The 17,605-nt window shown below is 55.6% G+C and overlaps 6 protein-coding genes and 2 non-coding genes across 8 annotated transcripts; 3 read left to right on the forward strand and 5 right to left on the reverse strand.

The window, feature by feature from the left end:
• Positions 1–95: 95 nt before the first annotated feature.
• On the reverse strand, positions 96–1,021 carry BGZ61DRAFT_476167 (uncharacterized protein; the record flags this gene model as incomplete). Its single annotated transcript, XM_046248777.1, has 2 exons — positions 96–604; positions 658–1,021. 2 exons carry the CDS (start codon positions 1,019–1,021, stop codon positions 96–98), a joined length of 873 nt encoding a protein of 290 aa, XP_046107123.1.
• Positions 1,022–1,338: 317 nt separating this feature from the next.
• Positions 1,339–7,289, forward strand: BGZ61DRAFT_448332 (uncharacterized protein). Its single transcript, XM_046245467.1, has 5 exons — positions 1,339–1,484; positions 1,577–1,643; positions 1,715–1,827; positions 1,877–3,603; positions 4,559–7,289. The coding sequence occupies exons 1-5, from the start codon at positions 1,441–1,443 to the stop codon at positions 7,057–7,059; spliced, it is 4,452 nt and encodes a 1,483-aa protein (XP_046107124.1). The 5' UTR covers positions 1,339–1,440; the 3' UTR covers positions 7,060–7,289.
• A 218-nt stretch (positions 7,290–7,507) lies between these two features.
• On the reverse strand, positions 7,508–10,015 carry BGZ61DRAFT_530721 (uncharacterized protein; the record flags this gene model as incomplete). The annotated part of the gene is made up of 4 exons (XM_046253593.1): positions 7,508–9,377; positions 9,430–9,549; positions 9,638–9,796; positions 9,906–10,015. The coding sequence occupies 4 exons, from the start codon at positions 10,013–10,015 to the stop codon at positions 7,508–7,510; spliced, it is 2,259 nt and encodes a 752-aa protein (XP_046107125.1).
• A 640-nt stretch (positions 10,016–10,655) lies between these two features.
• Positions 10,656–10,763, reverse strand: BGZ61DRAFT_t92. Its single transcript has one exon. It is a non-coding gene; the product is annotated as a tRNA-Leu (tRNA).
• A 98-nt stretch (positions 10,764–10,861) lies between these two features.
• BGZ61DRAFT_t91 lies at positions 10,862–10,967 on the reverse strand. Its single transcript has one exon. It is a non-coding gene; the product is annotated as a tRNA-Leu (tRNA).
• A 34-nt stretch (positions 10,968–11,001) lies between these two features.
• BGZ61DRAFT_586899 (uncharacterized protein) lies at positions 11,002–12,876 on the forward strand. The gene is made up of 2 exons (XM_046256464.1): positions 11,002–11,438; positions 11,500–12,876. Exons 1-2 carry the CDS (start codon positions 11,293–11,295, stop codon positions 12,575–12,577), a joined length of 1,224 nt encoding a protein of 407 aa, XP_046107126.1. The 5' UTR covers positions 11,002–11,292; the 3' UTR covers positions 12,578–12,876.
• A 1,383-nt stretch (positions 12,877–14,259) lies between these two features.
• On the forward strand, positions 14,260–15,197 carry BGZ61DRAFT_202332 (uncharacterized protein). Its single transcript, XM_046237927.1, has 4 exons — positions 14,260–14,315; positions 14,426–14,581; positions 14,654–14,764; positions 14,825–15,197. The coding sequence occupies exons 1-4, from the start codon at positions 14,303–14,305 to the stop codon at positions 15,082–15,084; spliced, it is 540 nt and encodes a 179-aa protein (XP_046107127.1). The 5' UTR covers positions 14,260–14,302; the 3' UTR covers positions 15,085–15,197.
• A 437-nt stretch (positions 15,198–15,634) lies between these two features.
• Positions 15,635–17,043, reverse strand: BGZ61DRAFT_347420 (rotamase PTPA-1; the record flags this gene model as incomplete). The annotated part of the gene is made up of 2 exons (XM_046239972.1): positions 15,635–16,358; positions 16,409–17,043. The coding sequence occupies 2 exons, from the start codon at positions 17,041–17,043 to the stop codon at positions 15,635–15,637; spliced, it is 1,359 nt and encodes a 452-aa protein (XP_046107128.1).
• Positions 17,044–17,605: the final 562 nt, after the last annotated feature.

The following is a 17,605-nucleotide window of genomic DNA, read 5'->3' on the forward strand; positions in this document are numbered from 1 at the left end:
CTGACGACAGACGGATGGACGGACGGACGGACATGATCCGAAACCGGGTGATATTTCTAACAAGGGAAATCTTATACAGCTTGGGTAACCCCCATTTATTTCTTCGGCTCCTCCTTCTTCTCCTCGGGCTTGGGCGTCGGGAGCTTGAAAGACTCCGGTGTGCGGTTCTCACCAGCACCGACAGGCTCCCAGGCACTGGAACCACCCTCAAAGTTACGGAACGCCTGGGTGAGCTCAAGGGGCTCGGTGACAATTCGCTTCTTCTCCTCATCGTAGCGAATTTCGGTGTATCCTGTTAGGGGGAAATCCTTGCGTAGCGGGTGGCCCTCGAAGCCGTAGTCGGTCATGATTCTTCGCAGATCGGGGTGGCCGGCGAAGAAGACACCGTAGAGATCGTAAACCTCACGCTCGTACCAGTTGGCGCCGTCAAAAAGGCCAGTGATGCTGGGAACCGGAGAGGCCTCGTCGGCGTAGGTCTTGACGCGGAGGCGAGAGTTGTGACGGACAGACAGAAGCTGGTAGACGACTTCGAAACGGTTTTCGCGCGTGGGGTAGTCGGCGGCAGTGACGGTGCTGATCTGTGTGAACTCGGCTGCGGTGTTGTCTGGGAGGCATTTTAGCAATTGAATTGGGACAGTAAACCAACAGAATACTGACACTTCAGGAAGCTGAAGACGGGAATGACGCCGGAGGGCGAGATGTAGATGGTGAGCTCATCCTTCCACACGGAGAACTGCTGGATGTACTTGGGCATGCAACCCATGAGCCAGGCGCCATATCGGTGCATATTGTCGGCCTTGCTCTGGTACTTGTCGGCCGGGTTGACAATGGGCGCCTTGAGCGTGCCAATGTGGTCTCGGGGAGCCATTCGCGTGTTGGAAACCTCCTTCGGCATTGCGACATATTGGCGAGCCGAACTGGACAAACACCGAATTGCATGCTCGCTGCGAGCCTGTACCGACGGCTTCACAGGCCGCAGAGCTGAGGCCAGGGCCCTGCTTCGAGAAATTTGAGTCGCCATGGCCGGTGATGTGACGGTGCGAGGCCAATTGACGATGGGAGAGCGTCGTCGAGACGAAATGTGCTGTTGGTAATGATGCTGCAAGCATTGGTTCGAAGATGTTAGCGGCACTATCACGGGTCGGAACTTCCGGGGTTCTGCCGCATTTACTACGGTACTTGTTTTATGGTGAAGGAATGCTGCTAAAGCCAGGTACTGTACTATTGGAGCCTCTCTCCGCCTCAGAGTCGTGAAATCACAGCACTCACGTGATACAACACTAGAGCTAAACTGAATTAAGATTAGGCAGTTTGGATCTTTCTCTTCCGCAGCCTTGGTGCATACAGATCACCGTTCATTCCTCCCTCTCTTTGCTCTCGTACTCCTAGCATCACACTTTAAAACTCCGACTATCATCCCTCGACCACCAGACTTTCACCATGGCGCCACAAGATTCTTTCATAGATGATGAGGAGGACACTTGGTACGTTTGCCTTCTTGGTCCCTGGGGCGCGCTCCCCCCAGAACCTTGCGTCCTCGGGCAACATTGGGTACCTGAGCTGACAACCCTGGCAGCCCTCTCTGCATCGAAGAGTTTGATCTCTCTGACCGAAACTTCCGACCATGTCCCTGTGGCTACCAGGTACGATCAACTGATGGCACCCTCCGCCGTTGTTGGCTTCTTGCCACGTCGCGCTAACCCTCGCATTGCAGGTCTGCCAGTTCTGTTTCAACAATATCAAGAATAATATGAACGGGCTCTGCCCGGCATGCAGACGACCATACGACGAAAAGACTATACAGTGGAAAGTTGTCACTACAGAGGAGTATGTTGAGTCCTGCCTTGACAGAGGTTGCCACGCTGACGAATCCAAGGGTTGCTGAATTCCGCCTTAGCATCCAAAAGAACCAGAAAAAGCGTGCCCAAGAACAACGACAAAAGGAGGTTCAGAAACGCGAAGCCGAGAAGGAGAACCGCAAAAATCTCATCGGAGTGCGGGTTGTCCAGAAGAACCTGGTCTACATCACCGGCCTAGCCCCGACCGTGCGCGAAGACGAGTTGCTCAAGACGTTACGAAAGCCAGAGTTCTTTGGCCAATACGGAAACATCCAAAAGATATCCATCAGCAACCGAAAGAGCTCCGACGGCCAACATCAGTCACTGGGGATCTACGTGACTTTCGAGAGACCTGAAGAGGCGACGCGTTGCATTCAGGCTGTCCACGGATCCCAGAATGGCGACCGGATGCTCAAGGCTCAGCACGGTACAACCAAGTACTGCTCAGCCTGGCTGAAGAATGAGAAGTGTAGCAACCCTGGATGTATGTTCCTCCACGAAGAAGGCGACGAGGAGGACAGCTATTCGCGGCAAGACCTGTCGTCTATGAATAGTATTCATACGCAACGGCCTTTGCCCGGAGGTGGTTCACGGTCCGTTTCTCGGCAACAAGCTCCGCAACCTACTCCGCCACCCGTGGCATCCCATCCCATGGCACGGTCAATTAGCAAAGAAGGCTCCGAAAGTGGTGCTGATGGATCCGCCTTGCCGTCTTCTGCGAACTGGGCACGGAACCCGCAACGCAGTCGTAGAGGCAGCCACGCAACCAGTGGTGCGGCGTCGAGTCCTGCTGTGTCGACCTCCTTGCCAGTTACTGCAGAGGCAGTCCCGGAAGAAGCCGTGGAAGATGAAGAGGAGGAGGCAGAGGCCGAGTCATCGACCACCCAGCAAGAGGAGCCCGAGCCTACTCCTTCAGAGGAGCAGCCCAAGGGCATCCCCGAGAGCTCTCTGAAGGCTTTGTTGAGGGCTCTGCAAGCCTGCACTCTTCCTGGTCTGGTCAGCGCAGAGGTGGAGGACCAAAACCCTCCCATGTTTGATGTTCGTGGTGGCGAAAAGCGAAAGGCCATGCGAGAGGAGGAAGACTCTCGACTGAGCGGAGAGCAAGAGGAGCAGGCCGAAGTTCGTGAGCCCTCTGAGGGTGAACCAGAAACTGGTGGAAGCCTCGCCCTAGGAGGAGAGCCAGAGGATCGGGATGCCACAAACGACAGCTTCGAGCAGCGACGGCCGAGCACCCAGCCTCCGATCCAACGCAACAACACCGATGGTATTTTCGGACCTGCCCTGACCGGATCCAATTTTAACCAGAACTCAGGCAACACAGTGTCTCGATCGATGACCCCCCAGCAGCTCTTCCTTCGGTCTCAGAGTGGTTTTAGCGACCAAGCCCCGCCTGGGATCCCCAACCAGGGCGGTAACTTCCAAAACCAGGGTCACAATCGCCAGTCTTCCAGGTTCAGCTTCGCAAACGACAACCAGGCCTCTGCGACCAACGTCAAGTTGGCCGCAAACCCGCGCATCATGGCTCAGCAGTCGTCTATGATGCCGAACTCTTTCCAATCTCAGGGCAACAACCAGTTCTACGGTGCTTCGATGCCGGGGCCACCCCCCGGTCTCAAGTCCACCGGCACACCCCCAAGCATGTTTGGCCAAGGGTTTGGAGGAGCCGGTTTTGGGGGCGCTCCCAAGGACAACTCGAACGAGTTACTACAGAGCCTGATCGGACGGAGTCGTGGAGGCATCAACCAGGCTCATGATGCGGGAAAGCGTGAGTACATGATCTCTTCTTTTTCCAACCAGTACCCACCTTCCTCTACCTCCACCCCAGCTCCTGCTTCCGGCCTCCTGGCGTCGCTCTATGGTAATCAGCCTGGAGCATTCCAAGATATGGGCTCCAAGCAGAAGAAGAAGGGGAAGAAGCACAGGCATGCTAACACTTCCTCCTCTGGGGGGAGTGGTTTAGTAGATCTTGCGGACCCGAGTATCCTTCAAGCGAGAATGCAGCACCAGTCCCAGGGCAACGCCGGGGTCGGACAGGGACTGTTCGGCGGTCAGAGCCAAGGTGGGTACAACCCTAACATGATGTATAATGCTGGTTACGCGAGGTGGTAATTTTGGTGCCATCATAATCCGACAGGGATGTATAAGCATGTCATTTTGGTTTCCTTTGCTTGATGTATAAAGGGCGGAGGGGCGTTTATTGGCATTTCAGAGATGGGGCACAGATGCCCTTCATCTTCTCCGGGGGATACGAGTCACAAGCGCATTTTGATTCAGCCGGCATTTGCGAGATCAAGGCCGCTAGGGAGGCCACGTTTTGCACCAGGCGTCAGCTTTGTTCTCTTGGGAATCGAGACCATCTCGGCCTCGTTCCGACTTTCTTCACAGGGTCGACAATCGACCGCACATTGGGGTTCAAGCCAGGCAAGCCACCATCGTCTTCCACAAACCCCTTATGTATGTTAACAATGTTGAATTTCATCCGCCTAGGCTGGGCGACATTTTGGTCAGAAATAACAACATCAAACCTCTATTTTCTCCGAACTGCCTTTCTCTTCAATCATTATCCCCCGTGGAAGACGATGATGGACGTCGTAGTATGATTCCCTAATCTCATGTATATAAATGGCGTATTAGTCCCGTAGTTGTCGTGTTTTGTTTTGCTTTGTTTTGTTGCGTTCGTCTTCTTGAGCTGTTGGAGCATCTTGCTAACAGGCGTTCAGATGACGAACTTCCCTCTCTTGATGAGGCGTCCAACTCGGTCGACGCTTTAGTATCCGACGAGCCCCTTCTCCCCGCAGCCGAAGTGGAGGGCCGCCGATCGGTTCCTCCTGGCCTGGCTATTCCTCCTGGGCTTGCGAACATTTCCAGGCCTCCATCTACCCAAGGTCACTCTAGGTTTGGATATATCGTCCCAGCACTGCCCAAGGCCCCGCCGCCTGGACTGTCACAAGGAGCCTTGACTCCAGATCAATCACCGCGAAAGCCAGCAACCCCTGATTCAGAGGCGAGGAGGAATATTAGAACGCTTGCGACCGAGAGCGGCTTGTCACGGGAAATCTCTCAGTCGTTTGCCAGGCAGTCCAAGGGAAGCGCCCTGCAGGACGAGGACTTCCCGGCCTTGGGATCCAGACCAGCAACACCAACACCCAAGGCAACGCCAAAGTCCAAGAAGCAGGCCGAAAAGATTGTGGATAGGCTTCTAGCAAAGACGATCCAGGAGCCCAAGTCTGCCGAGAAGAAGAGACCAATTGCCGTCAATACTCAGATTGCAAAGGCCATCGCTCATCCTGGTGAGACTTCAGCTAGCACCGAGAGGTCAATGGCCGAAACATCGGCTGCCTTCCCGCCTCTCCCAACCCCTGGGACTGCTGTCTCGTCGCCTATCACTCGATCGGCCCCAAAGACGTTGCGAGTCTTGCCGACACCCAAGACTGAGATCCCCCCGCCTGCGTCCCCGGCGTTAACCATGGCCTCGGTTGCCCTTTCTGCGGCATCAAGAGCAATGTCCGCCTCATACTACAGGTCCGACACACCTGGAAGTGAGATGGTTAGCGACAGCGCTTCCGTGGTGTCCGCCTCTGTGACGCATTCTCGCGCCAGCTCGCCGCCCCCGAGCAAGGTTGGTGCTGCAGCGGTTCGGATCACAACCAAGAGCCAGCAGAGGAAGCAACGCAAAGATGCTCTGAAGCAAGAGACAAAGCTTATTGCCGAGGTTGCACTGACAGAGGCTGAGGTGGTGCATGCCCCAGTCCTTGGACGCAAGAAGAAGCAGAAGAAGGAAAAGCCCGTCAAGGCTGTGGCCCAAACTCAGACTGCCACGCCTGTCCCTAAGGCAGTCAAGCATGAGGCTCCCAAGCAGGAAACTCCCAAGCATGAGGCTCCCAAGCATGAGGCTCCCGAGCATGAGGCTCCCGAGCTTGAGGCTCCCGAGCTTGAGGCTCCCAAGCATGGCGCTCCTAAGCATGGCGCTCCTAAGCATGAGGGTTCTGCGCTCAACCTTGTTGAACAGAAGAGGTTTGTTGGAAAGAGGGCGGAAGATGAGCTTGCTATGTTCCAGTCCGCATTGATGAAAGTAGCAAAGCTGGGCAAGGGGAAGGGCAAAGAAAAGGAAAAGGAGAAAGGAAAGGGGAAGGAGGTGGTGGCAATGACCACACCACGATTTCCCAAGGGAATCGTGTTCGAGATTTCCGAGATCGAGCTGGCCGAGCATGTCGAGAAGGCTGAGCAGGCCGAGCAGGCCGAGCAGGCCGAGCGGGTCGAGCAGGCCGAGCAAGTTGACTCGGCTGAACAGGCTGAGCAGGCTGAGCAAGCTGAGAAGACATACCTTGGCCCAGGTTCGGTTTTCGCTGACCTCAGGAAGGCCTTGTGGACACCCACCGTCGACAAGCTGCAAATCATCAAGCCCATTACCGGTGGCTCGTCCCGTGCTGATCACAGTGCTGGCAGCCACCCCGCCAAGCAGGTTGGACACTGCAAGGACTGCTCATGCAAATGTGGAGAGATTCAGGACGAGGACCTGGCTGCCCTGCGTGCTGGCAAGCCTGTTCGCAAGCAGTTCCACGTCGACGGCAGCCGCATGCTAATCACTCCCAACGGAGACTGCGTCCGCGGCTTGACCCCTGAGGAGGAAGATGCATTCCTCGAGCTGCAGGCCGCCATTGCGACCACGGCAGAGAACCCTGGCGCCTTCATCGCTCCCCGACACCAGCCTGGAAGCGGCGCCTTTTCGCTCATCAAGGGTCGTGCTGTTCCCAACGGCCGTCCCAACATCTTCCCGGCCACGGCGCAGCCCCAGTCCCAGGATCCCATCGGCAAGCTCCAGCGCGAAGACGCCCTCAGCTACATCAACCAATACGTCCTCCCGCGCCTCAACCTTGGTGCCACTAACATGGGGTTTCCCAAGGGCGCCTCCCCGACGAAGGACGCCGCGGCCGCGAGCCTCAACTCCCTCGCCCCGTACTTTTACGGTCCCGATGCCGCTGCCGGAGTTGGTATCTACAGCCCGCCCGACGGCGCGCGCAACATGACAGACTTTGGTCCGGCCGGCATGCAGGCCGATGAGCGTGGCAAGACTATCGGCATGGGCGGTATGCCGCTGATGAGTGTTGAGGACGCCGAGGGCGCACTGGCGGCTGCTCGCCGCGAGACAGAGAAGTTGGAGAAGGGCCTGAATCAGGTGATTCGTCGCAACAGGCGTCTTCTCATTGGAGGAAGCAACTAATCGCGATATTGTGTGAGGAGTGTTTACACAGAGGGAGCAACACAGAACCCCCATGGCCAAAGAATGGCCCCCCATCAACTGTCAATATATATGTAATGATTTAATCACGACAAAGGAGCAGAGCATGTTCCAAATGGAGTAGATAGGCATGGATCAGTGCCATCTATTTGGTTGTACATGTCACTCGACGTTTAACGAATTGATGATACCTATTGGTAACTGCCGTGGTGCGGCAGAATACCTTCACTTCTTCTTCTCTCCTCGATACTTGTGTGAAATCGTAAATCATCCGCTCCATGTAATTTCCAGATTGATCGCCGACGCGTATTGATCATATCCTAGCCTTCACATATGTCCCAAATGACAATAACTAAATATACATAGGTCTAAACTCGTGCTGGAGTTTCGTCCTAGAGTCTTGATTGAATAACTGGTAAATCGCGGGGTGTCATGAATCCTTCTTTGTGTTCTCATCGTGATGCGCGCTGTTGGACTGGTGGTGTTGTGTGTCCCAATGGTGATGAGCCTGGGGCGGGTGCGGCTGACAGTGATGGGCATCTGCGTGGCCACTGCCATGCATCCTCAACTGTCGCCTTCTCTCCATGGACAAAGATTCACGTAGTCGGTCTGTGAGTCTGTCGAGGATCCACTCGCTCTCTTCCTGGCTACCCATCAACGGGCTGCGATTCCCAACCCAAGACCATGTCGCTCCCTCGTATTCGCTATCTTGCTGGACGTGGTCGTGTTCGTGGTCGTGGTCGTTGCCATTGCTGTCGCTGGTGTCGTCATGGCGGCCTTTACGGCGATGTTTATGCCTTTCATTGGGCTTGGCCTTGCCATGTGTCTCAGCACTGCGCTCATCCTCACCGATGAGCTTGAGGTACCACGCCCACTGGTCAAAGGTATATCGGTGAGGCTTGCTTTCTTTGAGGTGGCCTGTGATGACCTGTATCTCAGATACGAGGAGGAAGTGGAAGTCAGTGCCTACGGGCAAATCGTCCAGGGGATCACGGAGGCGTGAGAGCGATCGTCGGACCTTGGCGGTGAAACTTGACAGGGTACGCTCATGCTCTGGCCGCTGGTGCATTGCAGCTTCATGCTCGACGTCGGAGTGACTGGCGCGACCCCTCGCGTCGTCCTGGGTATTGTGCCGCTCAGATTTTGTCATCGGTTGAGAAAAGGGGTGTTTTACGCCAGTCTCGGAATCCAGAGGTTTGGGCTCTGGCAGAACATGGGTTGGAAAGACCTTGCCGCATGTAACCTTCTGCACAATGTGCTTCACGTTGTTGAAAAAGTCCTCTTCGCCAGGGAGAATGGTGACGTTTCCTAGTCGCAGAGTGCCGTCTCGGATGAACTTGACGACCGTGTCGCCGGCATTGGAGATGAGAACCGTCATGGTGGGCAACGCGAGAAGAGACCAGAAGACGAAGAAGGATTTGCCCGAATTCGATACGGGAGTGATATCTCCATATCCGATGGTGGTGAGAGCCACGAAGCAAAAGTAAAAACCTGTGAAGTATGTCCAGTTCTGGTAGGGTTTCTCGCTCTTGACGAAGATCAAGGCACCTACGAGCCATAGAATGAGCCACGACCCGGTGGAGATTGCCATGGCCATCCATCTCCTGCGAGACGACGACTGTGCCTGGATCTGGCGCATCAACGCAAACTCAGCCTTGCGCCGTTCAAACTCAGTGGCCGGCAGCTTTTCTGACCGAGGGCCTTGAGAGAGGCCTGAATCTGCACGAATGGGCTCAAGAATGTCGTCGTCGCCGTGGCGAGTCATGGTCCGGACCATTTTACGGCGCTTCTTCTCTTCCATACGGGCGTCAAGGCGACGCTTTCCACGATCAAGTACAAGGCTCCGAATGGAACCAATGACCAAACCGAGACTGATAACGCCGACGAGGGCGTACGGCATCATGAGGGCCCGACCAAGATTCGTTGACGGGGTGATATCACCGAAACCAACAGTGAAGAGGGTTACGTCAGCCCAGTAGACGGCATCGAGGTAATTCCAGCCCTCGATGTTGGAGAATACCAGGGCGCCGAGGAGAAGATATACGAGGAACATGATGGTCTGCAGCATGAGGGTGCGTTGGCTGCGAGTAAGCATGAAGTCCTTGTCGTAGTGGCCAGTCACAGCGCCGTAGAAGGTGACAACCATGAGAGAGGCGTCGAGGAAATAGAGTATGGCGGCCCAGACACCGTACCAGAAAGCCTGCGACCAGATAAGCTCATCTTCCGGAAACTTGAGGCCTTCGAGGAGAGGCCCAGCTGCGGTGGAAGTGAGGATGATCAGACATATGGATGAAATATACCTAGTGCAAGTTTAGTATGAAATAGGACTGTAACAGGCATGGGGGTCAGTACCATCCTATGATGGTAATGGGTTGAGCGATGCTGAAGCGAACTCGTCTTGCCATGTTGAGGAGTAAGAAGACGTTTGAGACGAGGGCGACGACAAGCTGGATGGCATTGACGATGGTCAGCCTAGAGAGGTGCTTATTAACGATGATGTTGCTTTATCATGATGGGACAAATTCATAGCAAGTATTGGACAGGGATACATGATACATACCATGCCGGGTCGGCGACGAAAGTGGCATCTTGAACTTCCGTCCCGGGGGTTAATTGTTGTCGCCAAGGACGGACCAATGCGCAGATGCTGAATGCTGAGGCTACAGGGCCGAGAGTGCCTGCGATCATGGGGAACGCCGATGAGGCGAACCACCAGCGTCTGAGCAAGATATCACCAAAGTTAGACTAGTCGGTCGACAAGACGAGGAACGGCTATGCACGTCGATCTCATGCGAGACGGGACTACGCTTCTTCGAGTGTTAACTTACGTGGGCTCGAGATGAGCATCGTCATTGGAAAACTTCTTCTCGCGCGTGGTACAGCTCTCGACGACATCGGCGTCGCTTTCGATGATATCGCCCAGCCCGCCGTCGTCCATGGTGGAACCACAAGCTCCGCGTGCCCGGGGCGTGATGTGGCGAAGAGGCGCCAGCCAATGGAGAGGAAGAATTGAGGTCGTGAAGCCAAAATAGTAAGAATTGGAAGACTGGTTAACAGCCGGCCTGGTGTTGTAGCGGGTGTCGCAGCGGACAAAGGCCAGACGGGGGGTCCCAAAGAATGGAACGTGGATGCAAGATGGGCTCTTGGCAAAGTTGATCGGCGCTCGTCGGCGAAGACTTGGCATGGGGAGGCGGGAATGCAGGCGTCAGTGGAACGCCCCCAGATTCGATGCAGCGATGACGTCGTGGTCCAATTGGATGCAAACGTGGTTACAGCGGCACGCTTCCTTAGACGGTAGCGGCATTAGCTGCGCGCTACAGCATCTCCCGGCCGCTAACAGAGCGTTGCCATGTACTGTTGCTTTTGGCCTCTCGGCACTGTGTGGCAGTGGTGTGCATAAAAATCTGGAGGTACCTGGTCAGTGCGCATCGGGACGATGGATGTACCCTGTGCTGCCGGGTCCACTCAACGGTGCACTGGATCTCAGCGAACTAGTGATTCTTGCCAGCGTAACTAACGGAGACCAGGGCGCCAGCCATCAAAAAGTGAGTTGCCGACGACAACACAACAACGAGATCTGACGGATGAGGGATTCGAACCCTCGCCTCTTTCGAGATGCGAAATCCTTTTTCAAGACCAAGATATATTCTTGAGTCGCACGTGTTAGACCACTCCACCAACCCGCCTCTGATGCTACGAGTTCGCGAGCATCGGAGGTATTGTAGACGCGAATAGCCCAGCAAACGAAGTAGCAAAAAGAAACAGTAAAAAAAGACATAATCTTTGACGGATGAGGGATTCGAACCCTCGCCTCTTGCGAGATGCGAAATCCTTTCTCAGGACCAAGTTTTTCTTGAGTCGCACGTGTTAGACCACTCCACCAACCCGCCTATGACAGATGCAAGAGTTGTTCATAATTATGCACATGTATGTGGTGTTTTGTGCCCGGTCCACAAAACAACTCGTGAACAATTGTGTCGCTGCTAATTTCACCCAAGACGCGACCAAACGAAGCCTTCCTCAACACGTGCCAGATCCAGCCACCCCCCCCCATCACTCCGATTTGCTATTAGGTTAAGCCGGCACAAATAGGTTCTGTTGGTATCGGTTGTTGCTAGTTTCGTATCCGTTCTCGGACCCCCAGCCGCGTCTTCATCGCTGCAGGTGGTTGTGTTGTCTTCGTGTCACTGGTGTCGGTTATGCAGTAGCAGCAGCATGCGAGGATGCCCTCGTACTCCAACACTCCGTGGCTGCCACCTTTCTACAACTCCATTCACCCTCAGGTCACGGCGTCCATTCAACACTCAGAGCCATGATCGCGTTGAGGTACAATGCGGCTCAGCTGGAAGCGTTACCATCGAGTAAGGACTCCCTTCCATATCCATCAACCTCTTGAGCACACTTAGGCCAACGCCATTATAGTCTCCTCAACATAGCAAAGCATCCCCCATGCTCACCGTTCTTCATCCACCTCCCTCCCTTCCCCCAAGTTGACGGGCTTCCTGCCCCGTTACCCGAGTTTCTCCGGGGGAAGCCAGTTGCCAGCATCAACTATCGATGGACGTCCCCTGTTGCCCCAGCTTCTGTAGGTGGTGATTCAGATGTGGCCTCGCAGTGGCCGATGCCCATCCACGACACCTGCTTCGCCTATTCTTGGCTTGTGCAGAATCTGGCGCCGGAGGGTCAGAAGCGACGGGACATTTATGTCTATGGCTCTCACATAGGCGGAAGCCTAGCCACCTCCCTCTCTTTGACGGAGACGCATCCCCACAAGCGATTTGCTGTTCGAGGCTTCATCTCCTACAATGCCATTTATAACTGGACCATGTTTCTTCCAGACCATCCGATTAACCGGCCATCCAAGCGAGCCAAGAACCCGGCGGCACGCCCAACACCGGTTGAAGGCACGCATCTTCATCGCCTTCAGGAGCTGCTGCCGGATTTATTCAGGTCCCCCGAGGACATGTTTGATCCGTTTGTAAGCCCGAGCACATTCTTTCACAACCCCGGGATTCTGATACCGGAGTCGTACTCCATCTCGGGGGAGGAAGCCGCAGCGCTCGAAGCCTTGGTCAACCCAGATTCTGCCCTGCAAGAGCCCAAGGTGCCCCGCAAGTCTCACCTGATGTTCCCGCCGCGCGCATCGACGCTCAAGATCCCGGAGTCTTTGCTTTTGTATGACTCACCAACTGTGGCTCCGTCAGCCAAGCAAGGACGACGAATGGTATCGACGGGCCGAGGGAACACCATGGAGAGTCAAGCTCTTGAGTTGGTCGAACTGATGAGGCGAAGCATCGAAAAGGTCGAGCTCAAGGAGCGTAGTAAATGGGACGACGAGGTTGCTAGCTGGGATGATGAGACGGAGCGCAGAGTGCAAGCGTTGGAAGTTGGGGATGAAGGAGAAACATTAGAGCTGAACAAGGTGGGAGAGGAAGCGATTCAAGACTGGCTGGCGGACAGAATTCAGGATGACAGGATAGATACTGGAGTGATAGAATAATACCCAGGCTTTCGCATGTGCGTGCTCTGCTCTGACGGGTCAATTATAGATATCTGGTTAAGGGCACCTGTATCGCAACTCTTCCTTGGTGCACTGGCGCTGCGGTAGACGGCCATGCACACAGGTGGCATTCATCGTGGGGGCGGGATGGCACTAACCAGATCCCAAGGCGCACTGGAAAGCTTAACGGGTGGAGCTGAACTGATAGGCCAATTCGGGAGACGGTCTGGACACGCTTATTCTGCGACATTCGACCCTGGCTGCGAAGGGGAATCCTGACGCAGCAAACAAGAATTGGCACGGTATTGTGCATTAGCAGCATGTAGCAGCAGGGGTCGTGTCTTGCGCAGACTGTGATGGAGCAAGCTGAACGTTATCTCTTTGCAACATCCTCATCAAACAGAGCCCGGGATGCTGCTTGCGGGAGTGGGAATGAATGGTGGACAGTGAATGAGGGAGGGAGTGGGTCAGCCCGCCATCTCGATGAAATGATAGCTGCCCGGACAGCGCTTGAGGGCTTCGTATTTCATTTTGTCATGGCGTGGGCTCGCAAGGCGTGGTAGGTACTTCGGACGCACCCATCACGGAGCACTGCCAAGTACCAAGTACAGTACTTGGCAGAGATGCATGTCTGAGATGACGGAATGGGGGTCCCTCATCCCGCCGCAACCACGGTCATCACAGGGTCCCTTCATCGACTGCTGCTCTCCACGGCAGCCTCGTTTCGGCTGGCTTCCCCTTAATACGGAATCACGTATCCATGAGATACGTTTGCATCATACCGTATTTATCACGCTCACTGTATCTTCGGTTCGCTAGCAGATTGCTACGTCATGTCACGTCACGTCCACTCATCACCGTCCGGCATGCAGCGCAGCACGCTCTGGACTCGCAGCGAGATTACCGGCGTTTCTGAAGCTTCCAGGCACTCTGCCCAATCTCCCAGGGGGGGGGCCGCTGCAAGTACTGTACCTCCTGGAGGGGCTAGGAGGGCGCCAACCGCCAACAAACAGGGACTCTCGCCTACTATAATTATAGTGAGGTGGAGGCCGTCCCGCCCCGCTGCAAGGCCCGCGGTGGACCCCTGGTGCGGTCTCGGTCTCGACTTTGGAGGGACTTGCATGTTGTTCAGCGGCTGCCGGGTCTCACTTGCTGGTGGTTGAGTCGCTGCGGTTCGCTGAGATTTGCTGACAAGACACAATGGATGACAGACAGCATGACAGTGAGACACACGCACGCGCGCTTGGCTGATCCGACCCAGGTTTCACCTCTTGTCCCGGATTCTCCCAGACCCAGGTCCGGCAGGCCGTCTTCGTCGCCATCTCCGTGCCTTGAAGCCTCAGGTACCTCCCGCCAGTACAGGGAAAACGGGAAAAGCTCCGCCTGGAACGCCTACGTGCCTCTCCCCCAATCATCTCATCTCCCCTTCCCCCTCTCTGCCATCTAGACCTCCCCCATCGGACCTCCTCTTCTACTTCTTCCTCCTTCAACACCATAAGTCACTGGCAGCCGGACCTCCCAAACATCTCCCATTCCCTCAAGTATTCTTCGGTACGTCAACCTCAGCAGCGCCTTGCAGACGTTTGATCTCTCCCCGCGCTGTCGTCCAGAAGCTTATCTTCCCGTCCACAAATAAACAAGCTTCTAGTCCAAGAGCCATTCAAGCTAACAAACAACCATCTTTAGACATCCACGAATTCTCCCTCAGACTCACCATCCGTCAAAATGCCCGGCATCCGTGAGTGCCCCCCCTCCGTCATTCGACTTGCGCCCGATACACTGCTCAACGATCCATCCCTTCTCTCGAACGCGCCATACCTCCTCCTCGTTGCTGACATGATGCGCCAGCTCTCCACGCCCTCGATAACTTGAAGGCCAAGCTCAAGGCCGCCTTCAAGAAGAAAACGGCTCCCGCCGAGACAGCTCCCGCTGACAAACCCGTCGAGACCACTGTCCCGGCCACTGAGCCCACCAGCACTGAGCCTGCTCCCCCGGCCCCTGCCAGTAAGTTCCGCCCGAAATGCTGCGAGATGCGGATATCTTCCTAGAAGGACTACCCTAACCACAATGTTCCAGCTGAACCTGTCCCCCCCGTCTCTGATCCCACGAAGGAGGAGACTACTCCCGAGGTCAAGCCTGAGGCTCCTGTCGTGTCGGAAGCCGCCAAGACTGAGGAGGTTACTCCTGGTACGTTGACTACAATATTCCACTCCCGCAGAGTCGAATTTGGCTAACGCGTCGAATAAGTTGTTCCTCCTACCGAGCCTGCCAAGGTTGACGCCGCTCCCCTCACCGCGGCCGTTGTCCCTACCGAGACCGCCAAGCCGGAGCCTGTTCCGGCTGCGGTCCCCGCTGTGGCCACAGCCGCCGTTACCGAGACGCCGGCCCCTCCTCCCGTCACCACCACCCCGGCCGTTGTCACTGAGGCCCCCGAGGAGAAGAAGGAAGAGGCTGCTCCTCCTGCTCCCGCCGCCGCTGCTGTCCCGGCTCCCACTGCCACTGCCTAAACGCTCCTCGGTGTTGCTCCTATCCGTGCCAACCTGCAAGCTCACTCAAGTATGTTGATGTCGTGGGGATGTTGAATGAAGGGCTAGCATGGGTGTGTCCGAGTAATTGTGGATGTGATGGGGGGTGGACGGAAGCTATTCGTTGGTTTTATTGTTGCTACAGACCTGCTGCGGTCTGATTTCCTTTTTGTGCTAGTTGGCTGGATACCCTGGAGAGAGTGTTGCTATGTGCTTTGAAGTCTATACCCTGCCTTTTTGTCTAATGCACCATGCTCTCTATACTCTCCACTATCGTCGCATCACTCACCACAAGCGTTATAAGCCGATCGCGCTCGTGATGTACACAGTGACTGTAGCTCTCGGCGTGAGCAAATTCCGGCTCTACAGGCGGTTCGGGTTCAGCTCTTACAAGATTTGCCAAGACTTAGAAAACCTCCCGAACGGCTTAGCGGTTGGCTGATCTATTGGCTGATCTCTGTCTGCTGGTTGGAAGTGATGCAAGGTCCTTCATTTCGTAGGTATATATAGTCCATAATTCCATCTAAGGAGGTTACCTTGCCCATGGAGCTTTGGTCATGGTAATCTGCGCGCTAGTTGATCCGGGGTCTGCTGAGTTCCCCTGAACTGGCCGCGATGCAGGTGATCCAGTACTTGGGGCCGGAGGCGGGACCCTTGAGTACGGAATTCCAGGGCCTGGCGGCGCTGGCATCCTCGTCGCCTGAGCCCACGGCGCCGCAGTCCCAACCCCCGACGGCGGTGGGGGAGCCATAGCTGCAACAGTGGGCTGGTTGACCATGTGGACGCTCTGGGTCGGTGTCGCAGCGTTCGGGTCGGTGTCCCAGGAGAATAGCGAGCCAAAGGGGAAGTGTTGGACGACGGGGAACTTGGACAATACCTCGGCGTTGAACATCTTGATCATGCCCTTGTTGATCTTGCCCCAGCCGTCCCGGATGCCCGAGATGTCGAATAGGATGGGGCTGTGCTCCCAGAAGGGGCCTGTCTTGACGTCGTTGATGAAGCCGATGGCCGCGAAGTACATGTTGGTCTGGCGGTAGTCCTCTACGACAGCCGCTTTGGTGACATCGCTGGGCTTGGGGGCTCCCTTGACGGAGCCCTCTGTGGGCATTGAGTCGTTGTCGTTGATAGGACGGGTGAACTGTGCGGAGCCGAATATGTAGGGCATGAAAGCGTGGTCGTCCAGACCCCAGACTCCGTGAGAGCCGGCGGGTTCCAGGGTGTAAGTCAGGATGAGTTTTCTCACAACCCGCAGGTATCTGTAATGGTTAGCTGTGTTGACAACCCTGGACGTTGAGTCCTGACTTACGGCTCGATGACCTGGAGAACGATCTGCCGCTCGATCTCACCACCCTGGTTCCCGTCCATGAAATATCCTAGCTTCCATAGACACCCCAAGAAGGCTACGAAGCTGAGTTCGTGTCCCGTTCCATAGTCTAGTCGTTGCACACTTCCAAATCCGCCCAAAAGATAGCTAGACACCTCTTCCTTAGCGGTGCCCCCGCCAAGCTGCACAGTCTCGCCTAAGGGACCGTCGTTCAGAATCTCATTCAGGCGCTCCTCAAGGAGAGCATACCACTTCCGATAGCTCACATTGCCAAATCGCCGAGGGCCAGGATCCGGAGGAGCTTCGCCGATGAAGGAGTCGATCTTGGCCAGAAGAGACTGCAGGGTCAGGATGGATGCGGGCAGGGGCACAGCTGGCGGGTTGGTTGTGAGGGGAAAGGTGCGGGGGAGGGGTGAGCTGGCCTGGTTGCGAGGGCAGAGGGCGAGGTTGAGCTGGAGGATGAAGGTGCCGATATCACGATAGGCAAGGCTGGTGAGGAAGCGCGCGACGTCGGGGCCCTCGTGGATGCGCTTGGTGGGCTTGGTGAAGGCGGGCGTAGCAGACGAGAGATCCAGCACCTCGAGAGCTGAGGGCTTTGGCGGGGTACCCGATGTCATGTTTGGGGGAGACTAGCTCGGCGTTGGAGGCCTGATACTTGGTGGGAAGCAAGATGCAAAAGTTGAAGCTGAGAGGTCAAGTTAGGGAGTCCGGAGTTGGACAGTCAGTATGGCGGCGTGTAAGTTACGGGGTATAAGTGCCAAGTTGGGGAGCTCATGCTTGATTTTACTTCTTGTGGTGGCGGAATTTAGTCAGCTGGCTTCCCGGCAGTTGCACCTTGGTGGGTGTTTCAGCAGGGAAAGGATGTATGTGATGTAGGCAGGTGAGGTAGTGTCGAGATGATATCCTTTTAGGATTTAATAGATACCATCAAGTGTATAAACCTCATTTTCCGCCTTCATCAACCAGGGCCAACCAGAAAGTTCAAACTAGTCATGTCATTCTTTGTCTGCGTTAGACTTTTGGAGCTGTGCCCAAGCAATCCCCAAGCTTGAGGCAGGCACTTTAAAGCTCGCAGACCCACTTGCCCCCAGCGCGTCCCGACGCGTTTCCTCGATTCACGTCACTACGCAATTGCCCACCACATTACACCGCCCTCCGCTATCGTTGATATATCACTGT

Source organism: Ilyonectria robusta (genome assembly GCF_021365365.1).
Source record: "Ilyonectria robusta strain PMI_751 chromosome Unknown BGZ61scaffold_6, whole genome shotgun sequence".
NCBI classification, from domain to species: domain Eukaryota; kingdom Fungi; phylum Ascomycota; class Sordariomycetes; order Hypocreales; family Nectriaceae; genus Ilyonectria; species Ilyonectria robusta.